Source organism: Lepidochelys kempii, chromosome 1 (assembly GCF_965140265.1).
Source record: "Lepidochelys kempii isolate rLepKem1 chromosome 1, rLepKem1.hap2, whole genome shotgun sequence".
Classification (NCBI taxonomy): Eukaryota; Metazoa; Chordata; order Testudines; family Cheloniidae; genus Lepidochelys; species Lepidochelys kempii.
The window spans coordinates 217958940-217985708 of record NC_133256.1 but is presented as its reverse complement, the minus strand read 5'-3'; the positions used below and the strand labels follow the sequence as shown (position 1 = coordinate 217985708).

General features: G+C 43.0%; 1 protein-coding gene across 17 annotated transcripts in view; it reads left to right on the top strand.

Moving 5' to 3' along the window:
- The window catches only part of TSPAN11 (tetraspanin 11), a 219821-nt gene that overhangs the window by 25973 nt on the left and 167079 nt on the right, over positions 1-26769 (top strand). The window contains exon 2 of one of the 17 annotated variants that reach the window (XM_073314394.1): positions 6144-6246. The exons of 15 other annotated variants lie outside the window; for them this stretch is intronic. In XM_073314394.1, the coding sequence (XP_073170495.1) occupies positions 6163-6246 (84 nt within the window). In that variant the 5' untranslated portion in view covers positions 6144-6162. Of the gene's footprint in view, positions 1-6143; positions 6388-26769 lie in introns of those variants that run through there. One more of the 17 variants, XM_073314483.1, reaches the window with a different exon arrangement.

Genomic DNA, 26769 nt, shown 5'->3' with positions numbered 1-26769 from the left:
ATTTTTGGGTGTTCAACTAGAAACACCTAGGGTCTGATTTTTTTTTGGAAGGGCCGAGTACCCTACAACTGCTGTTGACTTCATTTGGAATTGTGGGAGCTAAGGGCTTCTGAAAATCCGGCCCTAGGTATTTCAAACTGAACAGCCAAAAATGGAGACAACCAGAATCAGTGGATGCTTATGAAAATGTTTTGTCTTAACCTTTCTGGGCCTTAGTTTCCTCATCACCAACATGGGGGGTACAATGCCCACCTTCGTAAAGCGCTTTGCAGCTATTGGATGTAAAGTGGTATATAAGTGTGTGGTGGTGTTGTTTTATGCTCTTTTATGCGTCTCTTAGTTGCGTTTGATACATTGTGCTAGCTCAGATTGTCTGAGAAGGGTGAGAAGTAATTGCTCTAGGTCAAAATTTTAGGTGAAACACTTGCCTTTAGCTCTGCGCATTCTCATTACTTAAGGGAACTTTTGAAAGTTCCTAATACAAATCTGGCACAAACCCTGGGTACGTGCTTGACCTGCTAGCCCACATTGCACTGTCTTCATGAGTGCTGTTATCTGCACTAGCTGGATTCAAGCTAACTTGGGGAGGATAGCCTGTGTGTAGATATACCCTTAGCGTTATGCTGTGCACCTAGGCTTGTTCTCTGAAGTGCTCCTGCAGCCTCCTACTAAAATATACACATTGGCACTACACAGCTGCTTTGCATGGCTCCTTCAATTGGACAAGAAAGTCCCTTCAGTTAACAGCTGTGAATGGAGGATTCATTTGGAGGAAGTAAATGTATTTTATTTTGATTTATTTTATTATTTTTTTTTCTGAGTTGGGGCAGTGCCCCAAATGATTCAAGCAAGAGGAGGAGGAGCCAATGTGGAGAATAATGTAGAATAATCTTGCCATTAAATTTTCTGATTGACTGACTGTAGGCTGTTACAATGCCAGAGCCAGTGACATTAGTAGACAGAAGGGAAAGGAGATTTTTAAAGAATTCAGGATGTTATCAATAATCTGAAAGGAAAAAGCTAGAAAATTAAACCCCATAAATCTAGCATGGTAGCTAATTAAGAATACCTCATTAGCGTCACAGAAGTTATGCATAGCACAGAACAAAAAAATGGTGCAACATTGTTTTGTCTGTCGGGGGGGAAAGTACGGATAAATAGCAAGGTATAAAAGTGTACTTGGCACCCTAGAGTAATGTTTTAAAAATGTAAAATTCAGCCCATGCTAAGGTAAAACAGAAGGCAAACTCTGACAGGTAAGATGTAACACTGAGAGCAAAGGGAACTTTGGACCAGATGAAGTAGCAAAAGATATAAAGACAATATTTAGACATTTTAAAGGTTTCAGAATAGCAGCCGTGTTAGTCTGTATTCACAAAAAGAAAAGGAGTACTAGTGGCACCTTAGAGACTAACCAATTTATTTGAGCATAAGCTTTCGTGAGCTACAGCTCACTTCATTGGATGCATTTTAAAGTACATCAGGAATCAGAAGCATGCAGGAGAGGCTGTGGATACACTAGACTGCCAGGGGAAAAATCAGAGAATAAATTACAGAGAAGCTAAATGATTTCTTTGCATTGGTCTTCAGAACACAGCATGATGGGGAAGTACCTCCCCTAGGGTTATTCTTTACAAGTTGAAAGAAGTGATGGAACAACTCAGGAAATTAAATTGCATTCAATCATCAAGACTGGATTCTATTCATCTGAACATTCTTAAGGAAATAAAAAATGAAGCATCTCAGCTGCTAACAAAAATATGTCCTATTTAAACAGCTACTATACAAGATGCCAGGAATGTGGTCCACTTTATACCTATCTTTCAGGGCTTAATCCTATGAGGTGCTGAGCTGCCTCAACTCCCACTGAAGCAGGCTGGAGTTGAGAGGGTTCAGTATCTCAGGAAACAAGCTTCAAAAGAGGTGACAGTAATTATAATGCATAGTTTTAATATAGCGCTCTTCATTTTCTAGATCTCAAAATGCTTCACAAAGGAGGTAAGTATTGAGGGCAACCAGCAAGCAAGTGGCAGAGCAAAAACAGAACTCAAGTCCATTCCTGAGACCCTGAGTGCCAGTGTAGTACCCTAGCCGCACTTGGGCCATGATAGACCAGTGAACAATATAGGCCATTACAAATCAGTGTCTGGAAATATAGTTGAGAAGATTACTAATTATAAAGCATGTTGATGAGTAAAAGTTGGTAGGATCAAACCATCCCAGCTTTTACTAAATTGTTCTTCTCTGCCTTATTGGAATTAACAAACTAATGTCTAGATGAGAAGTGTTTTAAATGCACTAAAAATAATAAACAAGTGATTTATTTAGACTTTCTGGAGGCTTTTGATAGAATCCTTCAGAAAATTGGTAACCGCCAGGTAAAAATTAAAAACCTGTCATGGGTTTTTTAAAATGTGGGTAAAAGATAAGAATATAAATGTAGGGATAAATACTAGGATCTGTAATTTTTCATTGTATTTATGATCTGAAACAGAGATGAATCATGAGGTAGCAAAGTTTTCTGGAAAAAAATCATTCAAATTCATACAAAACTAGGTAATTAGGTAACGCAATGGCAGATTAAATTAAATGTAGGCCTGTACTTTATAATATTTCTTATGTTGCTCCTTTTTTCATCTGAGGGGCTAGTCAAAATTTGGGCCTTGGGGATGTAGAAGTAGTTGGAAGTAGAAATTGATGGAATCTGGTATTTTATTTTGTGCAAAATCTTGTCTATTTACAATGAATGTACAAAGTTCTTCTCTGAATGCAGAAGGAACCAAGAGCAAATGGAGCAGCTTGTATCCCCAAGCCTCTTTACCCAAAAAACCCAAAAGTTCTCTCTAGCTTTTTTCAGGGTCACACAATGTTCACAGGCTACTGCTCTGCTTCCTTCCTTTTCACATTTCACTGTTGTTGTCTTTTGTCTGATCTGTGTACACATTCACCCCCCCCACACACACACACACATACACAATCTCAGCCAAAAGCTTCTGGGAGGGCTCACACATTCGGTTTTGTCTTAGGTGGAGGCTTTTGTGTACAGTTTTTAGGTGTGAACTCACCCTTCAGTTATCAGTCTCAACGGGATGTTAACCCAACCCTTCATGTCGTTTCACCTAGCTCTTACCACTTATGAGGAAACAACTTCATATACTTGTATAATGATGGAATATAAATTAGCAGTAAGCTCTTGGGGGGGGAAGGAGGGGGAAATAAATGTAATACCAGACTGCTCAATGAAAACATATTCTTGATGCACAGGGGCATTAAGAAACCGTATATTAGACCATTTTAAGACTATTATTGTGAGTAACATAGAAAACATTGTCACAATATAAGTAGCTGGAATGTATGTCCCAACCTTCAATGCTCTGTTAATCTCATACAAGACATAACAGATATAAAAGAGTTCCAGAGACATGCAATAAAATGAGTAGAAGTGTAAAGGGCTCTGCTATACAACAAGTGATTAAAACACTAGGGACTGGTCTACACAGTGGGGTAATGCACACCACGGAGATGTGATTTCTAAGGCTCACTAATGAGTTGCATGTTAATTGGTCTGTTTAAACAAGTGGTTCTCAAACTTTTGTACTGGTGTCCCCTTTCACATAGCAAGCCTCTGAGTGTGACACCTTCCCCCCCATATAAATTAAAAAGACTTTCATATATATATTTAACACTATTATAAATGCTGGAGGCAAAGTGGGCTTTGCGGTGGAAGCTGACAGCTCATGACCCCCCATGTAATATCCTCGCCAGCCCCTGAAGGGCCCCAACCTCCAGTTTGAGAACCCCTGGTTTAGACCCTTCGGGTACACACTAAAGGTTCCCTAATGTGGTTTAATATACTGCTGTTTGTACTACATTAAAGCACAGTAGGGAACCTTTAGTGCTCACCAACAGAGTCTACATGGACCATCTAATGTGCAACATGTTAGTGTGCTTTAGAAATCACACCCCTGTACTGTGCATTACCCCACCATGTAGACAAGTCCTAGGTCTATGTGGGAGGAATAAAAGTAGATTAGCTAGTTACAGTAGTTCCTGTAATTTAATATATATAAAAAGACCACTCCGATTCCTGTTTACTAGAGCTAGGGAAATGTAGCAAAACAGAATTCTCACCAGTGAAACCAGCTGATTCCATTTGCGGATGACTCTTTTTGTTGACGAATATTTAGTGCAAGAACATTTGCAAAAACAAAACCATTGTGAACAATAGTGAAAATAAATACTCATGGGTGCTTTTTATCTAGAAATGGAAATGCTCTTATAGGGCTTAAAAAAAAGCTCTTTCATGAATAGCTTGTAGAAATGATAAACACCTCCAAATGGTGGATATTCCTAAAAGTCATGCTACAGTTAGCTGGCATGGGAAGAATATGAGGTTAAATTCACCATGAGCTATTCAGTGTCCATTGAAGTTAAACAGAGCTGTTCAATTAACTTCAGTGATATTTGGATCAGGCCTCAAATAAATTGTTTGCTATGAATAGATTGCCCAATTCTGCCACTCACCCTATTCCAGAATGTAAAGGCAAAACTGACATGGGATACAAGGAAATACTTTTTGTGTAATTTATAAGCTGTGGAACTCTCTGCCACCAGATATAATTCTGGCAAATAGGTGAGTAAGACCAAAAAAAAAAAAAGCATACATTTTTATATGAAAAAGCCTCTTTAGTTTGGTCATTGTCCTAGGCAGGATATTGGACTAGCTAGATCAATGGACTTTTCCAGAATGATAAATATAATGTTCTCCACTTTTTTCTTGACTGAAAATTTTGTGGTTATAAAGGTTTCCCAGCCATCTTATTACCTAGTAAGTCATTTGAATAATTTAATGAGATACATTCTGTCTTCCAGCATTTTTCAGATCTCTCAATACCCAAACAACCTGGGTCTGACTACTACAATGAGTGTTAACAACTATAGTGAGTCATTTGCTTGTCTGTTTATCCTGGTGTCAGAACTCCAGAACAAGCTCAAAGACCTCAGGCTAGTGTAGAGAGTCTGCTTTCGAACCTGGTATTAACATGTCTGTTTGATTTTTGCCCTCCTTTGAAACAGGAATTGGGATGAGAACGGCAGCAGATGGCACAGCAGCCCCAGCTAAAAGCTTTATCCGCTTTGTGACAAATCTGCTCAGGATCACAATTGGTTCTGACTGCTAGGTTTCTCTATCTCCCACAGCAGAATGTGAGTGCATGGGCATCATTCAGTGTGCCTGGGCTGTACACGCTGGACTTGATTCTGATCTCACTTACACCAGTTTAAAACTAGTGTGAAAAGAGAGTGAAGCTCAGTATTCTAGGTATAATCACACAAGACCATATAGGCCTGATCCAGCAAAGTATTTAAGTGTGTGCTTAACTTTGAGTTAAGTTGGGGCTACTCTGGTGCTTAAAGTCAGACATGCGCGAAAGTACTTTGCCAGGATCAGGACTATAGAGGAGTAGCAAAACCTAGGTCTATGAAATGATGCTTTGGAACATGTAGCCCAAAACCACACTGGTTTCCCCTTTAGCTGCCACATCATATTTTAAGTTTGCATCTAATTTGCTGTCCACTGTCCCCCTTAGATATCATTTGGTATTATTACTTTCTGAGTTTCTTCCTCCTGTTAATTTCCTTCCAAACCCTGTCAAGGGAGCTGAACAACATATTAAGGGAATAATTATGGTAAAATTAAAAACATAAGACCAATCCTCATTAAAATGGAAGCAAATAAAACCAGCTAAATAGCTCTTTTTTTCAGATGAGTTTTCCCCAGCTTTCATTTTTCAAGTTTGAAGCTTATTTTCCTCCCCTAATGTCCAGCTTTTTTTCAGCTAGTATGTATTGTTCTGTTCTCATTTATTTTTAAGACCCCTATCCTTTGTGGATTTCATTTATGTGCTGATTATCAACTTTCCCCTCCCAATCATGAATAAATATTAAATAAAACAGGGCCCAATTACAATCTCTGGAGCATGCCATTAGAGACATTTGACTGTGATATGATGCATTGCTGTTGATCACTGAGTACCTCATCTCTGTCTGGGCAGATATCTTCTTGATAACATGCTCATCATGTTTGTGTCTGAGCACCTTACACTTTTTGCTGTATATGCTTGTTGCTGTTATTTGTATTACAGTTGCACGTAGAGACTCCACATGAGATCAAGGACCCATTGCACCAGACACTGTACAGTGTCTTCCTGGAAAAGCTTACAATTAAAATGGACAAGACAAGGATGGGTGAGGAAACAGAGGTGAAGTGATTTGCGCAAGGTCACAGAGCAGTTCCCTGGCAGAGCCCAGAATAAAACCCAGCTCTCCTGAGTCCCAGTCTACTTCCATATCCTTTGGACCAGGGTCATTCTTGCTTTCCATTCCACGGTATGAATTAATTGATCCTTCAGGCAATTTTCGATCCTTGTGACAAAGCTTGCCTCCAGCCCAGTTTCGGTGTTGGTCATCCTTGGTGTACAGGATGGAAAATTTCTCAGTGAATCAAAACACAATGTTGGTAGTTTTTACAAGCTCATGTTTGTTTACTACAGTACCAGTTATGATTTTGAAACAAACCACAGCATGTCAGAATGGATCAGAGAACAGCAGATTGTTTTTGCAGAGTGGATGCTGCTGTAATACCGACACTGTAGCTGGCATTTATAGTTATTGTCCTTTCTACTTAATTATGAAATCTGGTAAAAGCCTGGGGCAGATCAAGTTTTGTTGCAAAATGCAGTGGGATGAAATTCAGGTGTTAGCATGGACTCCATATCCAGTGCAAATGCAGATTTTCCTGGGAAAAGGATTGCAAAAGCCTTTCTGCTGATGTTTTGACAGTTAATTAACCTGCTGAGGTAAGAATGTCTAACAAGAAGCAGGGTAAAAATCTGTGCTTTTAATTCTTTCTGTTAAGAAAATTCTTCAAATTTAATAACACAGAATATTTTGATTGCTGCAGCATATTTCAGTGCTTAAAAGACCAGGTTAAAAATGACATGTTTTATAGTAAGCATGACATGCCTGATTTTCAAAGGTATTTAAGTGCATAAAGATGCAGATAGGCAGCTAGTGGGATTTCAGAAGTGGACCTGATCCAAAGTCCATTGACATCAATGGAAACTCTCTCATTGACTTCAGTAGGCTTTGGATCAGGTCTTGAGCCTGGTAGTAAGTGTTTGTAGTAAGCATGGACTATAAGATCTTATTGTCACATACTAGGAGATAAAGTTTGTAGTACTGCATTGCCTTGAGAACCTATTTACTTAGGGAAATGACCTTTGAATAGGAACTTAGTGTGATACCAAGCAAGAGATGAACTATTGAGGATACCTTGAAGGGCAGAATCTCACAGCCATGCAGTGGGAAAAAACATTTAGAAAAACCTTACTCAGGCTGTAGAGCGCATTATAAATATGGCACTGAGGCATGTGTGAATTCCTCCCTGAACTTTTAAATCCATTAGCTAAAACTCACTTCAATGTAATCAACTGCAAGGAAAAATTAATTGGTTATTTCTTTTCTAGCCCTGAGTAATCCGTCACTGCCCTCGTTTCTGCTTTGCCACCTGTTTGGCACTTATGGAAGACGAGTGTTTCCATTCAGCGTGATTTACTTTAGATCTATATATTCTGCTTGCCGTTTCTTCTTCCTGACGCAGAGACCTCTCGTGGCCAGCCTTTATCTAATATGCCCTTATGATTAGATTGCACTGTACACCCTGGAACTAGTGCAGTGTTTTATTGAGACAGTTGCTTAATTTTTTGGCAGTACAACATTTTTGACCATATAAATCAGTGTCTCTGTTCAATCTGGTGTTCCTCTCATTCGTAACACGGCTTTTCTTTGTGTTTTCCTGCTAAAATGCGTATGCTTATATTAGACCCTTTGTGTTTCCAGAGTTCCTGGGTCAAGTAAAAACGAAGTACCTGGGTGTGTTGGGTAACAGAAATGTATAATGGAGCTTTTTGTGAGGCGCTGCTGCATGGCTAGTGTCTGCTCTTGGACAACTAATGTTAGAGATGGCTAAGTAATATTTGCTGTATATTTAATGATATTTTAAAAATAGAATAATTTTGTCCGGTTCTAATATTTGTAACCTGCTCACTTTCGAATGGCTTCACCTAGTCCCTTACATTAGGTGCACAATGAGCGGGGGCAATAAGGAGCCTTTTTCTCCACCCCAGCGTTCTGTGACCCATGAAAAGGCTGGCCAGAATTGCAGTCTGTGTGCTCAGGTCAGTGTGCTCCCTCACCCCTTCCCTCAGGCCTCCCCACAGGATGTGGGGATGGGCAGGGAGGGACAGAGGGTATGTGGAGCTACAGTTCAATCCCCATTGTACTGGCCAGTGAAGCTGAAATATGCTGCACTCCACAGAAGGGGAGGCAATGTGAACAGTCCACTTATGCACCAAGATGCTTCTGAAGCTATTCTACCTCCCTGTGCCAGGATAAGATCTTTATTTATAAAAGGCCTGTCTTCCCTTTTGAGTGTTTGTGCACCAATTAAGGGGCTATTTTTATCACAAGTCATGCAACTTTTGGTGTTCTTTCTTAAAGCCCCAGCTGCTGGAATCAAGAGATTGCAAGAGAAGCAGAGTTAATCCCCACCCCCCCCCCAAGAAAGTTTCCCTCGCCCTTGTTGTGAAGAATAGGTTGAAAACATGAACCTAGTGCACCCTACAGGCTCAGAAAACAGAGAGATACAAAAAGAACCCCAGTTTATTTAGTTAGTTTTGAAATCTCATGATTTGTAAGCCAGTATCATGATTTTTGTGGGTCCTGACTTATGGTTTTTGAACACTTGAGATTGATGATAATGCAGTAGTTAAACTTCTTTATGGTAACAGATAAATAAAAGAGTACACATGATGAACACTAGCGGGGATTAATCTTGATTTTTTTTTTTTTACACTGTATCTGTTTAAATCTCCTATGTTCTAAAGGGATACGTTTTCAAAACAACCTCAACACTTGCATCAGCATCTAGAAAGGCCGTTTGCTGCACAAACTGGATAGTTAGACACACTATTATTTTAATTTGCAAATGCCTGACTGGCTTCCGGGAATAAGTGTTTTATTAACGTTATTAATAACGGAGGAGCACAACAGCTTTGAATTTACAAATTTCGATACTGCTTTGAAATGTTTGCCTTAAACATCTGGAGAACAATACAAAGATTGTGAGGTCCATATGCAAAATGGTCTTAAATGCAGAATTTTAAAATTCAACTCCAGCGCCTCCAAGTCAATTCCATCACCAAATTATTCCTTCACTCACATGCAAACTAGTAAAGGTGTATGCAAAACAGTAAAACATGTATGCATATAGGTAAGAATTCTGTACGTGCAAATGTATGTTATATGTGCAGAATCGTCTGGGTGTGCCTGGGTGCACAAATTTCGTAGGTGCAATTTAGGCGGAGGGGAGGGATAGATCAGTGGTTTGAGCATTGGCCTGCTCAACCCAGGGTTGTGAGTTCAATCCTTAGGGGGCCATTTGGGGCAAAAATTGGGGATTGGTCCTGCTTTGAGCAGGGGATTGGACTAGATCACCTCCTGAGGTCCCTTCCAACCCTGATAGTCTAGGATTCTAGGCACTTATGGTTTAAAACACAGCCCTTCTGATCTTCACTTTTTAATCAATATGAGACTGTGGGAAATTTCTGTTCTGTTGTTAGAGCTGCATTTTCCATCAGGTTTCCTCTTGAGGAAGGAATTCATTGTACGTCCTTGCTGCTCCATGTGAAGGTCACGATGTGCCTTTTAAAGTATTTCATCATGCTAATGATTGCTCCCCCTTTGTGTTCTGATGTGCTAAGTTAAAATGTACTATAAAGTAAGGCTAATATGGCGGCGGCTGCTGCTGCTTCTTATGAGATAAAAATATTATTGAGTAAGCAGCTAGTGTAGTACAGTAGTTTTACTATGTATTCTATTTACGAATTCTCTTTGAAATGCATAGAGTATGTACTTTGATTTTAATGGGACTTTGTGTGGTAAGAATAATTGGCAGTAATATTCTAGTTTATCCATCACTTAAACAACACTCCATCGATATGAATAATGCTAAAGTAAATCAATTATGTGGCTGAACGTTTGAGATCAATGACTTTTTCAGCATTCTGAGTGTGTTCTCGTTTCTTAGGGCAGAGTTCCACAAAGTGTAGGGTGCGCCCCTCTAGGGAGGCATGGAGGAATGTCAGGGGGGCATGGCAAGCCCAGGCTAGCCCTTATGGGGGTGGAGAGGGAGCACCACTCAGTCCCTCCCCCAGCTCTGCTCTGGTCCTGCCCCCAGCCGCATCCCTGGCTCCCGACACCACGCCTGGCCCTGTCACCAGCCTTGGCGTAGCTCCACTCCCCACCCTCATCCTCGGCCTCTGGCTGCAGACCTGCGCCCGGGCCTCACTGCCCGGGGCAGACGCACCCCCAGTGGCAGCCACACTTCCAGCCACAGCTCGGGGTTAGAGGGGGTGCGACCCTCAAAAGTTTGGGAACTGCTGTATTAGGGGATGGGAAAGAGTGGAGATCTTTAGTTCCATCCACATAGCTCAGGGATTTTTAGTTTTATTTTTATTGGACCACATCTTTTGAAGCACATATTAATAGAGTTTGGACCACGTCTTAACAGAGATTGCCTGCTGGACATCCACTTCCATGTGCAATCACATGGACTTCTCCCATTTCCAACTGGGCAACATCTCTGTGGCACTGGCAGCAGAAATACTTATAAAAAAAAACCCAACGATGAGCCAGTTTCTGATTTCTGTTACATCAGATTTAGTTCACTGAAGTCCATGGGGTTACTCTCAATTTACACTAGAGTAACTGGAATCAGAATCTGGCCTGATTTTTAACTTCAGTGTGAAGCATTGTTTACCCTTTAAAAATAAAAGTTGCAGTGAAGAACCTGGATGCTTGCACAAGCACCTGGAAGGAAGGAGGAGGAGGCAGTGCCATGTGACCTGCCAGTTCTAAGGTCACCACCAAATGTTCCACATATTATTAGCAGTCCACTGTTCCCACTGGGAGCCACTGACCTAGCTGTTAATCACTTTATTGGACAAGTTGTACTCTTACTTGTTACAATCGGGAAAACCTCCTTGAGCATATTTTAGAATAATAATAAATAAATCTATTTGGAAGCTAGCTTGCCTGTCTAACCCTAATTTTTACCCCATCCAGGCTTTGCCAATGTTGAAAGCTCTTTGGACCGATAGCATTTTTGTACAACACTGTCAGAAGGGAGGCTCTGTGGACTTCATATTGCAAGGATTATTAGAGGCAGGGGGTTTGTTGTATCTTGATCCCTCCAATGAGCCACTGTTCAACTGCTTACACACCTCTGAGCAACCACAGTAGGTCTTTCCCCTTGACATACCCCCAGTACATCCTTCTTGACTGGCCATACTTTCCACTATAATTCTCTTCTTTCCCCCGATGTGCACATTCATGCATATGTGTTTCCAAATTTGGAGTGACTTGATGGAGTTACATTCATTTTGCACAGCCAAATGATTTCCAGATTGGTGCAGTTTAGACCACTTTGGCCCCACTTACTCTTTTTCTGACTAATACACACGCGGTGTGCAACTTGGATCACTGGCCAATTTACCCCGATGGTTATAGTAAAACAATCAGGACAAAATGTGGAATGAGTTTAATTCTCATTTTTTGCAAATCTTTCAAATCTAGGTTATATCTCTGGGCTTTGACACCTTTGGTATTGCTAAAATTGTCTTGCTAACTCATTTACATGAATTAATGCATAACTGCTCTCTTTCACTTCAGTTGCATACCACACATAGAAATTAGCTGTAGGCAATGCACTCGAAATCTGTAGTTAATATTCCAGAAAGTCTTTTATAAAAGTCAAGCCCTGTTGAATCAAATATGATGATGTCATTGGGAGGAGAGGAGAGGGATTAGCTTTGTTGATAGGCTGTGCGCAGGGCTGCTGGGGGGGGGGCAAGTGGGGTAATTTGCCCTGGGCCCCACAGGGGCCCCCACGAGAGTCTTCAGCGGCAATTTGGCGGCGGGGGGGTCCTTCCGCTCCATGTCTTTGGCGAAGTGCCCCAAAGACCCGGAGCGGAAGGACCCCTGCCACCGAAGACCCCAGGCCCCCTGAATCCTCTGGGCGGCCCTGGCTGTGTGGTCTTTAATAGTGAGATTTTTCTGCAGGCATTCAGATGTGGGATGATAATGGATGCCTAATCACTAAAAATACAAATCCTAACCGAAGTAATTCATCAGTACTACTTCCCTTGCAGAGCTATTGTGTTCCAGGTTTCTTTCAAAATTTATATTTTCTTATCTTGATACTGACAATCTTCTGGGTTCTTTATATTTCTGTCCTGACAGGTGCCTGGATCTGGGTTTATGTGTGTGTATATATATGTGTGTGTTGTTTGTATACATGCATCATGATCTATATAATATTTTAATAACAACTTGAGCGTGCTTCTTCTTTGCAAGGTAATAATCTTGTCCGGGGCTAAATAAACTTTGAGGCAGAAGTATTTATTAACTAAGATAATAAGAACTTTATTAGCCTGGGATACGTTTAGTACTCAGTTAACAGGGACCATCTTTAAGTAACTATTGTAATCTTACATTCTTGCCGTCCTCTCAATCCTGTGCTCTGATTGATTGGATACTGATCTCAGAATTTCCTATCCATGTGACCATCACAAAAATGGCCATCCCAGCTTCTGGCATCTCCCACCCTGTCACCCCAGTTAACTCAGCCTCCCTTCTCCTTCAGGTTGGGAATCATAGAAGGCTTCTTGCCCCAGGGCACTGCCGCTGGCTCTTGTCAGTGCCCACCCCTCCATGTCTTCCATACTTGCTTCTAGCTAGTAGGTTTTGTCATCTAGCTAGCAAGTGTCTTAAATATTTCAAGCCCTTGCTTAGGGATACTGCTTTGGTGGAGATGGCACCGTAAACGGAGCATCTTTTCTTTGTATGGCGATAAGTAAGGAGAATTGTCCTAGGTCTGCCCTATAGCTGCGGGTGGGAAATTCCTGTGTATGTGTATACAGAATTGCAGATGCAGCATTTCTTTTGTGATTCTGACAACGTCCCATGTAGTCTGCAATTATTGCTAGGTCCAGAGTTTCCCCTCATGTATAGCAGAGTGAGTTTGATTGTACTGTTGAATAGTTATTGCAGGAACGTAATAGGGGAGTAATGAGCATCTCGAGGGATGTTTATGGTGTAGGAAGCATGCAGTGCTCTTTCTCCGAGTGATCTTGTTGACCTTCTGAAGCTTCCTAATGTTTTATAGTGAGGCTGATACCTGTATAGTTTACATTCAACATGGTCTAGTCCTGTGTGTGCAATGGAATATTTGGTTTGACTTCTGATTGTTATGAAGCTTGTTTCATAAGATTATATTGCTTTTTACTTGATTTTAAGACGTAAGTGCTGCCGTATGTCTCCGTCAAATAGATGAGCCGTGGTACTGCCGGGTAATGTGCACTTCGCAAGCATTGTACTTTGAGATTGTCTCATGTTAGTTCTGCATTTGGGAACTGTTTCCGGGAAGGGTCATTGATGTATAAATTTCACAGGCTGTGATTGAGGCTTCATCTGTGGGTATATCTACACTGCAGTTGGAGGTGTGATTGCAGCACGTGGAGACATCGCCAAGCTAGCTTTAATCTAGCTAGCAAAGCTGCAGCATCGTGGGCTTCAGTGCAGGCTGTACAAGTCTGCCTAGGACCAAAGGTACTTCCGTGGGCGACTATCCCACACTGTAGTCCGTGCTGCTGTGGCTTCACTGCAATTGGTATCCGAGCTACTAGATTAAAGGTAGCTCAGGTATGTCTATGCCTGCTGCAATCATGCCTCCAGTGTCGTATTCCTCTTTCTTGTTGCTTATTTGATTTTTGTCCTGCAGGGCTGATGGCTAGGGACATAGGTTTAATCATGTCATGTGTGTTGTCTTCCCCTTCCAATTCCGTTTTGTCTATGTTTAAAGTATAGCCCTACGTACCAGACTGAGTCAAAAGCTTTCTTAAAGGCTGAGAAGAGGCAAATCTTTCTCCTTGCTGCCCATCCTCCCCATTTTTGTTAGTAAGTGCCTTATTCATTCCTTCTCAGACAGGCAGCACTTTGGCACCAAAATGTAACTGTTAATACTCCAGTCTTAGTTCGCACTGAGCAGGAGCTGCTATATCTCTTCCATTATCATTTTGTTCAGAATCTACTTATTATATATTCTCAGGCATCATTCCCTCTGGTCATTGCTTCCAGGAAATTTTCATTTATTTACCAACTAAACTTCAATTACTCTCCCAGTTACAAGAAGACTCTATCCTGTGGGGCAGCTGTAATCGCTTTTTCAGGAATAGATGCACATGATGGAAAAAGTGGATTGAGAGAAGAACCTTTTCCTGATCACAAAGAATGCGTGAAAATATTTATTAATAAATCATCTGGTGAACTGCATGGTCCATGTGGTCTAAAACATTCATCCTTTTGGCAGTATCCACCATTGAAACATCTGCTGAAATACCAATTCCCCTGCAATACCTGAAGGTCTAGGCCTTCTTAAATTTATTATGAGTAAGAGTTGGCTGTTATGCTAGATTAGCAGCAGTTTTCATAGAATCATAGAAGATTAAGGTTGGAAGAGACCTCAGGAAATCATCTAGTCCAACCCCCTGCTCAAAGCAGGAGCAACCCCAACTAAATCATTCCAGCCAGGGCTTTGTCAAGCCAGGTCTTAAAAACCTCTAAGGATGGAGATTCCACCACCTCCCTATGTAACCCATTCCAGTGTTTCACCACCCTCCTAGTGAAATAGTTTTTCCTAATATCCAATGTAGATCTCCCCCATTTCAACTTGAGACCATTGCTCCTTGTTCTGTCATCTGCCATCACTGAGAACAGCCGAGCTCCATCCTCTTTGGAACCCCCCTTCAGGTAATTGAAGGCTGCTATCAAATCTCCCCTCACTCTTCTGCAGACTAAACAAGCCCAGTTCCCTCAGCCTCTCCCCATAAGTCATGTGCCCCAGCCCCCTAATAGTTGTCGTTGCCCTCCGCTGGACTCTCTCCAATTTGTCCACATCCTTTCTGTAGTGGGGGGCCCCAAACTGGACCCAGTACTCCAGATGTGGCCTCACCAGTGTCGAATAGAGCGGAATAATCACTTCCCTCAATCTGCTGGCAATGCTCCTACTAATGCAGCCCAATATGCCGTTAACCTTCTTGGCAACAAGAGCACACTGTTGACTCATATCCAGCTTCTTGTCCACTGTAATCCCCAGGTCCTTTTCTGCAGAACTGCCACTTAGTCAGTCAATCCCCAGCCTATAGCAGTGCATGGGATTCTTCCATCCGAAGTGCAGGACTCTGCACTTGTCTTTAAACCTCACCAGATTTCTTTTAGCCCAATCCCCCAATTTGTCTAGGTCACTCTGGGCCCTATCTCTACCCTCCAGTGTATCTACCTCTCCCCACCGCTTAGTGTCATCCGCAAACTTGCTGAGGCTGCAATCCATCTGGTCATCCAGATCATCTCAGTTTTGTACTGAGACTTCACAAAGACCTCTGAAAGGAGCCTTGAAAAATCGAGACCTGCCTGGGGAACGCTATTGGAAGTAATATCTAACACAGTGGTTCTCAAACTTGTTCAGCTGCTCGTGCAGGGAAACCCCTGGCAGGCTGGGCCGGTTTGTTTACTTGCCGCATCTGCAGGTTCGGCCGATCGTGGCTCCAATTAGCCGTGGTTCGCTACTCCAGGCCAATGGGAGCCACTGGAAGTGGTGCGGGCCGAGGGATGTATTGGCCGCCACTTCCAGCAACTCCCATTGGCCTGGAGCGGCGAACCGTGGCCAGTGGGAGCCGCGATCGGCTGAACCTGCGGACGCGGCAGGTAAACAAACCGGCCCAGCCTGCCAGGGGCTTTCCCTGCATGAGCGGCGGAACAAGTTTGGGAACCACTGGTCTAACAGCTCAGTACACACTTGTGTTTCCATTTCATTTAACAAAAACGTAGACCTGGGGTCTGATCTGTTGCTTATTGAAGTCAATGGAAAGACTCCCATTGATGACTTCAGTGAGCATTGGATCTGGCTCAGGATGTAGAGAACTCTTTTACACTTAACTTAAAGTAAACGTTAAAAGAGGTGATGAGTGTGAAAGCGTGGAGGGGTTGTGGAGCTTCTGAAGGTATGCATATGTAACCCACACCTGCTTGGTGTGGCACTGTGCCCCCTCCCTGTCCCCAAGTGGCAGCTAGACCACACCCAGACCCCCACCCTACCAAGCCCCACTCCCCCAGCACCCAGACCCCCCCCGCTGAGCCTCAACCACTTTCACCTGGATCCCCTGCAGAGTCCCATTGCCCCTGCACCTGGAACCCCTCAGCGAGCCCCTGTGCGCCCAGGTCTCCCACTGAGCTGCCCACACCCAGACTGCCCACACAGAACCCTCTCACCCCACACCTGGTTCCCCCCTTCACCTCCCCACTAAGTCCCTCCAAACTTGGATCCTGCTGGGCTGAGCCTGCGCAGCCTCACCTGGCGCAGAGGGGCAGGACACTGGAGTATTTCTGGGGCAGGCCCGGCCCTTGCACTATGTCAAGGTCGGGTACAGCCTCACTGCTGAGTCCCTGTACCAGGAGAGGTGGGGGCTTTAGGGTGATCTCCTACCTCAGTGCAGCCAGGGTCCTGTGCTCCCCACGGCCATGCTGGAGCCACATTTATTTATTGACAAAATTTGCAGAATTTTAAAATATTGTGTGCATAATTTAATTTTTTGACGCAGAATGCCCCCAGGAGTATTTATTTATATTAGGCTATCCAGAAGGGGATGGAATCAATATCATGTGATTTTAGGTGGCCAATCACACAATTTTGCTAATGAAATCCAAATAATCTAGCAAATAGTCAGTACGAAGCTCACATAATCCATGAGCTGAAATTCGTTCATGAATGCTTTTGTCATACCATTTTGAATAAAGAATACATTTTGTAAAGATCATCATCTTTTCATGACCAATTTACGAACAGGCAAAAAAGTGCTAAATTCTCTGAACAAATTTGTTTCCAGCAAATAACTCAACCAGCTTTACTCCCAACACAGAAGCCATTACCGTAGTTTGGGATTAGGATGTCTCCTTTTTCCTTACTGTGATAGTCCTTCTGGTCACATCTGAAGGACATTTCCAAATTTGAGGATTAATTTAAATAGCTTTAGCCATTCTACCTGGACATGTACAATGCTGTATGTGTGACTCTCATAGATTACCTGTGTCATAAACATACAGCTAAGGGTAGTATAAAATCCCTCCTTTACCTGTAAGGGGTTAAGAAGCTCAAATAACCTGGTTGGCTCCTGACCAAAAGGACCAATAAGGGAAGAAGATCCTTTTCAATCTGTGGGGGGAGGTTTTGTTTGTGTGGTCTTTTGTTGTTCTCTCCGGGACAGAGAGGGACCAGGGCAGGAAAAACGATCTCCTAAATAAGCATCCAAGATTACAAAAATTGTAAGTAAAGCAAGGAAATAAGTGTTAGATTATCTTTTATTTTAGCTTGTGAATTTTCCCTATGTTAAGAGGGAGGTTTATTCCATTTTTTATAACTTCAAAGTTTTGCCTGGAGGGGAATCCTCTATGTTTTAAATCTTATTACCCTGTAAAATTACCTTCCATCCTGATTTTACAGAGGTGCTTCTTTTACTTTTCTTTATAATAAAGTTCTGTTTTTAAAAACCTAATTGGTTTTTAGTGTCCTAAAAACCCAAGGGTCTGGTCTGTGCTCACCTTGTTTACCTGTTTGGTTGGTATATTATTCTCAAGCCTCCCCAGGAAAGGGGGTGAAGGGGTTTGGGGCGGGGGATATTTTTGGGAAACAGGAACTCCAAGTGGTCCTTTTCCTGAATCTTTGTCTAACTCATTTGGTGGTGGCAGCAATACCGTCCAAGGACAAGGAAGAATTTGTGCCTTGGGGCAGTTTTTAACCTCAGCTGGTAGAATTAAGCTTAGGGGGTCTTTCATTTGGCTCCCCACATCTGTACCCCAGAGTTCAGAGTGGGGAGGGAACCCTGACAACCTGGCCCACAGGATTTGTTGGAGTTGAAATTTATAAATACCTTGGGCTTCAGTCTCAGATTTAGATTATCTCAGGTTCCCATTATTACTTCATTATCTGGACACACCCTCAAGTTATCATCTAAGTAACACATTTTAGAAAATATACAGGGTATCAATTCATATGTTGGGTTACAAGTACTTGAGTAATAGTTTGGTAGCAAGTTCAATGATTTCAAAACTAGCTGCAGATGTTTTTCAAATTTTTGGTGCATTTCAGGGGTCTTTACTTAATTAGTTTTAATCTACCTGAAAGTGCTTTGGCATAGTGCTGGGATTTTGTGGTGTTAACATAATCAGTAGCTCTTTTCTATTCACACTGGGTTCCATCTCAGAGTGTCATGAAAGTATCTTGCATTTTCCTATTAAGCCTTGCAAATTATTTTCTCTTCAGATTGACTGTTTATGTAAAAAAGTTAGTCTGTCAATGAAAAAGCACACCCTTTTGGCCTGCATTCGTAAAGATTAAATGGAGTTGCAGTTGATATCGTGTTAAATGACTTGAGCTATTTTGTAGAATGTACATCTTTATACTCAAGGGACTATGGCCCTAACATAGCCTGTTACTTAAGCAAGTGCATAACTTCAACGCTGTGAACAATTACATTGATTTCAGTGAGGTTTATACCAGCTGAGGATCTGGCCCAATACTATAGTTCAGGACCATCCCCGCCTTTGTGGAGTAACTACAGTGGATCACAATGCAGTTTTTAAACTTGCTGCCTACAGACTAAATTACCTCCTTCTTCAGCAGATGAATAGGGTGCCAGGAGCAGATCTATTGTGCAAAGGGCGAGGATAAGTTTTGGGAGGCTGCCCAGGGGTGCAAATGGTGAAGCCCTATTCTTTGGAGACTCAGCATCACACAACGGCATGTAGGGATGGGAAAAGTGTGGGGCCAGAAGATTCAGCGCATTGTGGATCCCCAGATCCTCGCTTCTGCAAAGTACATTGTGGGGGTAGCACATTGAGGCTGCAGAAGAGTATTTCAGCTCTTCGGCTAAAGCAGTCTCTATGGAGCCATGCCACATCCTGGTGGGGAGACTCCCTCCTCACCCCATCTGCCCAGTCCAGCTACTCATGCTGGGTGCTGATGATTTGACTTCTAGTGCCCTTTCACACCAGTGCATTTTAGAAACTGTGGATCATTATGGAAGCTTTTATCAGCCATAAATAGGCGAAGTTTTAAGTTTCGACCTTCAGTAGGTTTGACAGAGCATCCCCCCAGGAGGCACCGTGGAGAGATCTATAACATGAACGCATATAGCTAAAAGTCCTTAAGACTTCAAACAGAAAAGTGAAACCCACTGAAAGAGCAGCATCAGCAAATCTGGGGTTCTATTACTGAGAGCGGCATTAAAGAGATCCAGGGAGACACAAGGCTTGAGACCATGAAAATTCTTGTATGGGCGAAGCATGGCAAATGTTTTCAAATATGCTGTTTACAGAGAAAACAACATAAAATTTCCAGTGCTTGAGGGAAATCTGCTCTGAATGCTTGGTGTGAGAGGTCAGTTTGAGCTAAAGCTACTGGAGTTTGCATAATGCTCTCTCAGGAAATTGAGCTGAGTTATAGTTAGTACAGCAGTTAGAAAGGTTAATATTTTGAATACTAGTCATTGCTCGAAGTGCGCGCAGGGTTCCAAGGGGAGAGATTACTTAACAGAGTCGAAAGGTCTTCCTTTGCCTCCACAGGATACAAGCAACTTCCATGGAAATCCGTGGGAGGATCAGGCCCCCAGGGGGAAGTTACCTGGGATTCTAGTAAGGGGAGGCATCAGCTGTGATATGTAACTGGCTGCTAAAGTTGGGTGGAGGAGAGAGAGGTGTCCAGGCCAGTGCAAAGAAGGGAGTATAAGACACAGCGCAGTTTGCTCTCCCTCCTAAAAGATGGCAGCCACCAGGATGATGTAGCCACCTGTTAAACTGGAAACTCTTTGGGTCAGGGGGGCTGTCTTTTTGTTCTGTGTTCGTACAGCACCGGGCACAAAGGGAGGCTGATCCATGACTGGGGCTCCTAGGTGCTACAGCACTACAAATAAACAGTAACTAAAATAATTAATAATAAAGGCTACAATACCACAGGTGCTTAAGCTAATCTTTTTTTTCTTTTGAATGTTAATATCTTCTGGTTTTTACTACAAATTCATCTGTTTCTACTGTAATAATACTGTTTCATATTAAAGTTTCCCTTTAAACAACCCTGAATAATGCAACACCTGAGTATAACCTACCCAATCTCATGTGCTACCGCTGTAGACAATTGCATTATCCTCCTTTAAATCTCTCCTTAAAACCCACCGAAGCCGTGTTGCCTACAAAACACTTGAGAATGGCTAGGCAGTTGAGGGAGGTGATTGCAGCTTATCTTGCTGTTCACATCTGTCTCACTGTTACCTTGTGCTTCTCCCTTTGATTCTTGTCTACTCATTGTCTCATTTTATAGTTGGATTGTAAGATCTTTGGGGCAGGGACCAACTTTTTGTTACAGGTGTGTACAGTGCCAAGCAGAATGGGCCCTAATTTCTGCTTGGTGCCTCAAGTAGTACAAATAATAATTAAAAGGTCCTCCTCAGGAGGCAGGAAAACCAATAGCTTCTACTTCTGGCAAAGCGCTGCTCCCGAGTTCAACCAACCCCGAGTGACAAAAACAAAAGTAAACAATAGTCACGAGGTAGCTATACAATAGCTTCCTGTGCCCCATCTTCTTGCAAACTGCTGCTCAGAACTCACTCCCTTGGTCTTGCATTCCACTCTAGACATCCATTCCTGGGCTATCTACTTCTCCCCTCCTTAAAAGATGAGAATTTACACAATTTTCTCTAACTATGATATGGTTCTCGCTATTTCTTGTTTTATCCCTCATCCCTCCTTTCCCTAGCCTCTTTCTTTGTCTATTATCTTAATTACATTGCAAGGCCTTTGTGGAAGGGAATGTGTCTTTTATTAATCTCTGTAAAGGAGCATGCAAAACTGTGGTGCTACATTGATCAATCTTGCACAATTCTACTTGATCGGAGCGAGTCATTCTGGTGTTTTGTTTTTGATGAGGCATAATTATTTCTGGGAGTGGGTCGTGAGTAAAATATCTGATTTTTCTCATTAACATCACTCCACTCACCCTGGCAAAGGATAGGCAAGTTGATTTTGTTCCTGGACTAGTTCATTTTCATGACAGCTTTGCTCTAGGCTTCTACAAATGCTTGTTAATGATTGTGAGCTCAGTCACAGGAGGGGCTGAAGAGGAGGAACTTGCTGGATTATTTTCTTCCCACAGATCCCTCCCCTCTCCTTGCATCAACGGGTGGGATTTGTTTCTTCTCCTCTGTGGAAACCTCACATGGTCATTATCATCTGCACATATCCATTTAAGTACATGGAATTAAACTAGTGTAAAATTGGTGTGAGAGGAGAATCAGGCCCAATTACTGTGTCCAGTTGGAACTACAGAGGGAGTTTAGAGAAGCAGAATGTAACTGTCCAGAGCAGGGGAGCCAGAACAATTTTTATAGTAGGGATGCTGAAGGCTGAAACCATGTATTTGGGTTATTCTTGCAACTTCAAGCCAGAGGGTGCGGCAGCACCCCTAGTTCCAGAACCTATGGTCCAGAGTAGAATTTGGTAACATCGTCATTGTTGCACAGTTTTAAATTTGTTGTTTGTGCTTATCGTGGCACCTAGGGTCCTGGTCCTTGATTAGGGCTACTATTTTGCTAGGCACTGTGCAAACATAGAACAAAAAACAAGTCCCTGCCCCCAAGAGTTTATAATCTAAGTGTCATACAGTAGACAAGAGATATCATAGAACTGGAAGGGACCTTGAGAGGTCATCTAGTCCAGAACCCCGTACTCAAGGCAGGACTAAGTATTATCTAGACCACCCCGACCGGTGTTTGTCCAACCTGTTCTTAAAAATCCCCAATGATGGAGATTCCACCACCTCCCTCGGCAATTTATTCCAGTGCTTAACCACTCTGACAGTTAAGAGAGTTTTGCTTAATGTCCCCTCCTGTGTGTCTAAATCTGGGGGGTTCTTGCCTCTCTGGGACCCCCCTCATGAGCTGGGATATAGGGGGTCTTGCCCCAATGAAGGTGTCTAAATTCCTCTCCTGCTCCCCTTGTATGGGCCAGGATTTGGGGGCCATGTGCCCATCTGCAAGGGTTGGAACACCTCCCTACCCCATTCATGTGAACTGGGTTCTGTCCATGCCCTTTTGGGAGGGTTTGAAGCCTCTTCCTTGCCCCACATGTGATCCAGGATCTGGGGAAGTCCTGTCCCTTTGGGTGGGGAGCTGAGGATGGAGGTACTTAATGCATATCACAGGCTCTAAAGCACTCATGAGGGGAATGAGAACACCCTCTGAGATGCAATTGTTTCAGGTTGTATTTGTCTTCATGGGGTGTTCTCACTCAGCTGAGAACATCACATTGAGATGAATAGGCTGCTTCGGACCTTTCAGAGTCTCCTATGCTAAAGACAGATGTGTAGAGCAGCCCTTTCCCTCCATCCATCCTCGTTGTTTATAACAAGATGCTTCTAGGTGCTCTAAAATCCACATATTTGTATAAATTTTTTTTAAAATTTCTATGCCTTGTGGAAATACAGAGTAGGATTAGTGATCCAAATTTGGGGTCATTTGAGCAGGGATTCTGGAGATATAAGTCCTCTCCCAAAATAGTACCTAACTGACCAACTTTTTCCCCCCTTTTGTTCTTTAATAGTGTTAGATAGGATTCTGTGCGTGAACAGCTTGTAAAAGGAGGTGAAGAGTTTGTACATTTCAGAAATTGTGGGATTGGCAGAGTAAAGCAGTGTGTGTTAACAGGGAATATTGGGGCACTGCTGAACGAGGACAGACTTAAGGTTGCATGGAAAACCTTAACTATGCATATCAAAATGGGAAATGACTGCCTAGGAAGGAGTACTGTGGGAAGGGATCTGGGGTTCATAGCGGATCACAAGCTAAATATGAGTCAACAGTGTAACGCTGTTGCAAAAAAAGCGAACATCATTCTGGGATGTATTATTAGGAGTATTATAAGCAAGATACGAGAAGTAATTCTTCTGCTCTACTGCAGGCTGATTAGGCCTCCACTGGAGTATTGTGTCCAGTTCTGGGCGCCACATTTCAGGAAAGATACGGACAAATTGGAGAAAATCCAGAGAAGAGCAACAAAAATGATTAAAGGTCTAGAAAACATGACCTATGAGGGAAGATTGAAAAAATTAGGTTTGTTTAGTATGGGGAAGAGAAGACTGAGAGGGGACGTGATAACAGTTTTCAAGTACATAAAAGGTTGTTACAAGGAGGAGGAAGAAAAATTGTTCTTCTTAACCTCTGAGGATAGGACAAGAAGCAATGGACTTAAATTGCAGCAAGGGTGGAGATGGATACAGGCAGACGGGGGAGCACAAGGAAAGAAGGAGACAGTATTGCTCAGCATGACAAACAGTGGTCTCAGCACACTGGCAGCCTAACCGTTATCAGTTTTTTTTGTTGCCAGCATGGAGAATTTTGAGGATGGATTTGAAGGTGAATAATGATATTGCTTTGCAGAGGTTTACAAGGAGCTCCTCCCAAGTGTGTGGGGCAGCATGGGAGAAAACACTAACATACAGGTTTGAGAATTTTACAAGACTGGCATCCTGGGTCTATCGGAAGCAGAGCCGACATTTTGGTAATGAATGAGAGATGATAGGTAGGATGGGGATAGATCATGAAGGGCCCTTAAAATGAAGATAAGTATGATATGATGGGATGCAAAGGAAGGGGTGACATGGGCTAGGGATATCATCTTTGCAGCAGCATCCTGAATGGATGTGAGTGGGACAAAATTGCATTTGTTGAGGCCAGATAAAAGGATGTTGCCGTAATTGAGATATTAGATGATGAGGGCTTGGACAAAAGTTCTAGCTGTGTGGATGGCCAGAAAAGGCCATATTTTAGAGATGTTTTATAGAAAAAATCTGCAAGATTTAGACATAACTTGGATGCAGACCTAGAGAGAGATCCGAGTTGAAAATAACGCCCAGGTTGTGGGCCTGAGTGACAGGCAGGATGGTGTCTGTAGTGGTTGAGAAAAGAGGTGTGAAGAGGGCTTGGAGAGGAAGACTGAGCTGTTTTACCCACGTTGAGCTTGAGCTAACGAGAAGCTGTCAGAGAGACAGGCTGAGATGTTAGTTTGGACAGAAGAAGACAGGTCTAGAAATCTGTGAGTCATCAGCACAGAGATTGCAGCTGAATTTGCGTTTGTGGATGAGATTATACAGAGATAAGATGTAGAGGGAGAAGGGGACCAAGACAAAGCCTTGTGGAACAACCACAGAAAGATGAAGAAGGAATGAGGAGGATTACAGAGGTAGGAGAAGAACCAGGAAACAAACAGAATAACGGATGCCAAGGAAGGATGACATATTTTTTTTTTTAGAAGAATATGGTCAGTGGTGTTGAAGGCAGCTGAGAAGTCAAGGAGGATGAGAATGGGGTACTGCTTTTGAGCTTAGCTAGGAAGAGGTCATTAGAGACTTTGGGAAAGGCAGTTTCAGTGGAGTGGAAGAGGTGAAAGCTGGTTTGGAGAGAGTCTAGAATGGAATTGGAGGAGAGGAACTCCAGATAGTGAATATAACAGCACATTCAATGAACTAAGAGAGGAAAGGGAGGTGTAGCAGTAGGTGGAGAAGCAAATGGGGCAAAGGGTGGTGCTTTGTAAGATAGAAGAGACTAAAGCATGTTTGTATTGTGAGGGGAAAGAGCCAAAGAAGCAAGAGAGGTTAAGGAAAAGAGTCCTGGGCGGATGAGAGTAGGTATGAGGGAGATTGGGATGGCGGTCACTGGGGCAAATGGAAAGGTTAAAGGAGGACAGCAGACAAGACACTTCTGCATCTGTGACAGTAGAAGGAGAGAGTTGTAGAAGGGCCAGGGGTAAGGGAAGGCAAACTGAGGAGAGGAGAAAGGTCACATCATATTTGGTCAATTTTCTCTTGGAAGAAATCACCAAAATCCTATGCAGAGAGAGAATTGGAGGCAGGAGGAGGGGAAGGTTTGAGTCAAGGGTGATGAAAAGGCAGCTGGGATTGTGGGCATGGGATTCAGTTAAACTGGAGAAGTACAGTTGTTTTGCAAGAATGATGTCAGAACTAAAGGAGAAGAGAATGAATTTGTACTGGAGGAAGTCGGCCTGGTCACAGGATTTCTGCCAGACACTCCCCACAGCATATGACCAGGAGCACAGGAAGTAGCTACTGGGGATGAGCCCAATGGGGCTGGAGGCTGGCAGGGCAGATCTTGCGATGGGAGAGAGGGCAAAAGAGTCAAGTGTGTAGAAGATTGAAGCACAGAGAGAGTTAACAACCATATCAATGGAAGAGAGGGCAGGGAAGAGAGGGCTCAGAAGAGACTGGAAGTCATGGAAAGGCCATGTGACAGGGCAGTGCTCGTGGGTGATGCTGAAAGAGCCCCAGTGATAATCAGGGAGGGAGAACTCAGCAACAGAGAGATTAGAGAGAGCAGTGCTTGGTGAAGACCATGTCAAGTGAACATCTCTTTTGGTGAGTGGGAGAGTTGAAGCAGCTCTGCTGGTTGAATGAAGAGGTGGGGGTGAGGAAACTTGTTGCTAAGTGGTCAGAGGGGTCATCCACATGGAAGCTGAAGTCATCAAGGATGAGTGTGGGAGACTGTGAGGAGATGAAGACAGGGAGCCAGGAGTCAAAATCAGAGAGGAAGGCGAATGAGGAGGAGCTCGGCAGATGGTAGAGATGGTCATGGAGTGGGGAGAGGAGAGAAGAGTGAGATGCAGTGCTGTTGGAAAGAGGAGGAACAGAAGATAAGCCCAACACCCCATCATGGCAGAGGACTCCATAAAAGAGTGCAGCTGCAAAGGCAGTGTCAGCCGAAGGGATCCAGGTTTCTGTGAGAGCTGGAAGCTGGAGGGAGTGAGAGATGAGGAGGTCATGGATTGTTTTGATCTTTTTGGGTATTGAGTGTGAGTTCCAGAGACAGCAAGAGAAGGGGGGAATAGTTGTGAGGTTAGGAATGGTCCCATGAAACGACTGGAGGTGGTGGCAAGGATGGGTGTAGGAGGAGGAGAGGGTGGGGAGAGGCAGGAATAGAGCAAATGTCACCAGACTTGAGAAGAAGGAAACTGAGGAGGGTGTGGGACCTGGATTTCTGCTGCTGGGAGAATGGGGGAGCGGGGGATGGAGAGGGGAAGAGGAGCAGGTAGAGTTGATTGGAACTGTGGAGGGTTGAGGGTAACGAGGATATTTGTTTTAGCACCTTGTTCTCTGTCTGGGATTGAATAGATGCATTGTCAGACAGCAAAATGCTAAGATACACTAGCAAAGACAATACATTTGCAGTGGGGAGAGTGGATCGTTGGCATTATTAAAACAAAATATACTGTGTTGTTGGTTATGAGTTTTAGTCAGCACTGTGCTTCCTAGAGCTGCGTGTGTAAGACACGCTTGTCTTGTGGAACTTCAGTCTGTTCTGCAGTGCAGGGTTTCATGGAATAGTTTCCCCAGTTGTTAGGTTTTCTTTCTCATGACACCCTAAGTACTATTTCGTGGTAAACGCTCTTCTAATTATTTTAATCACTCAGTTGTCAAACCTGCACTGTATAGTTTTAAGTGGCTTGGAAAACAAACTTCTTAACTTTTAGTGGATTAGT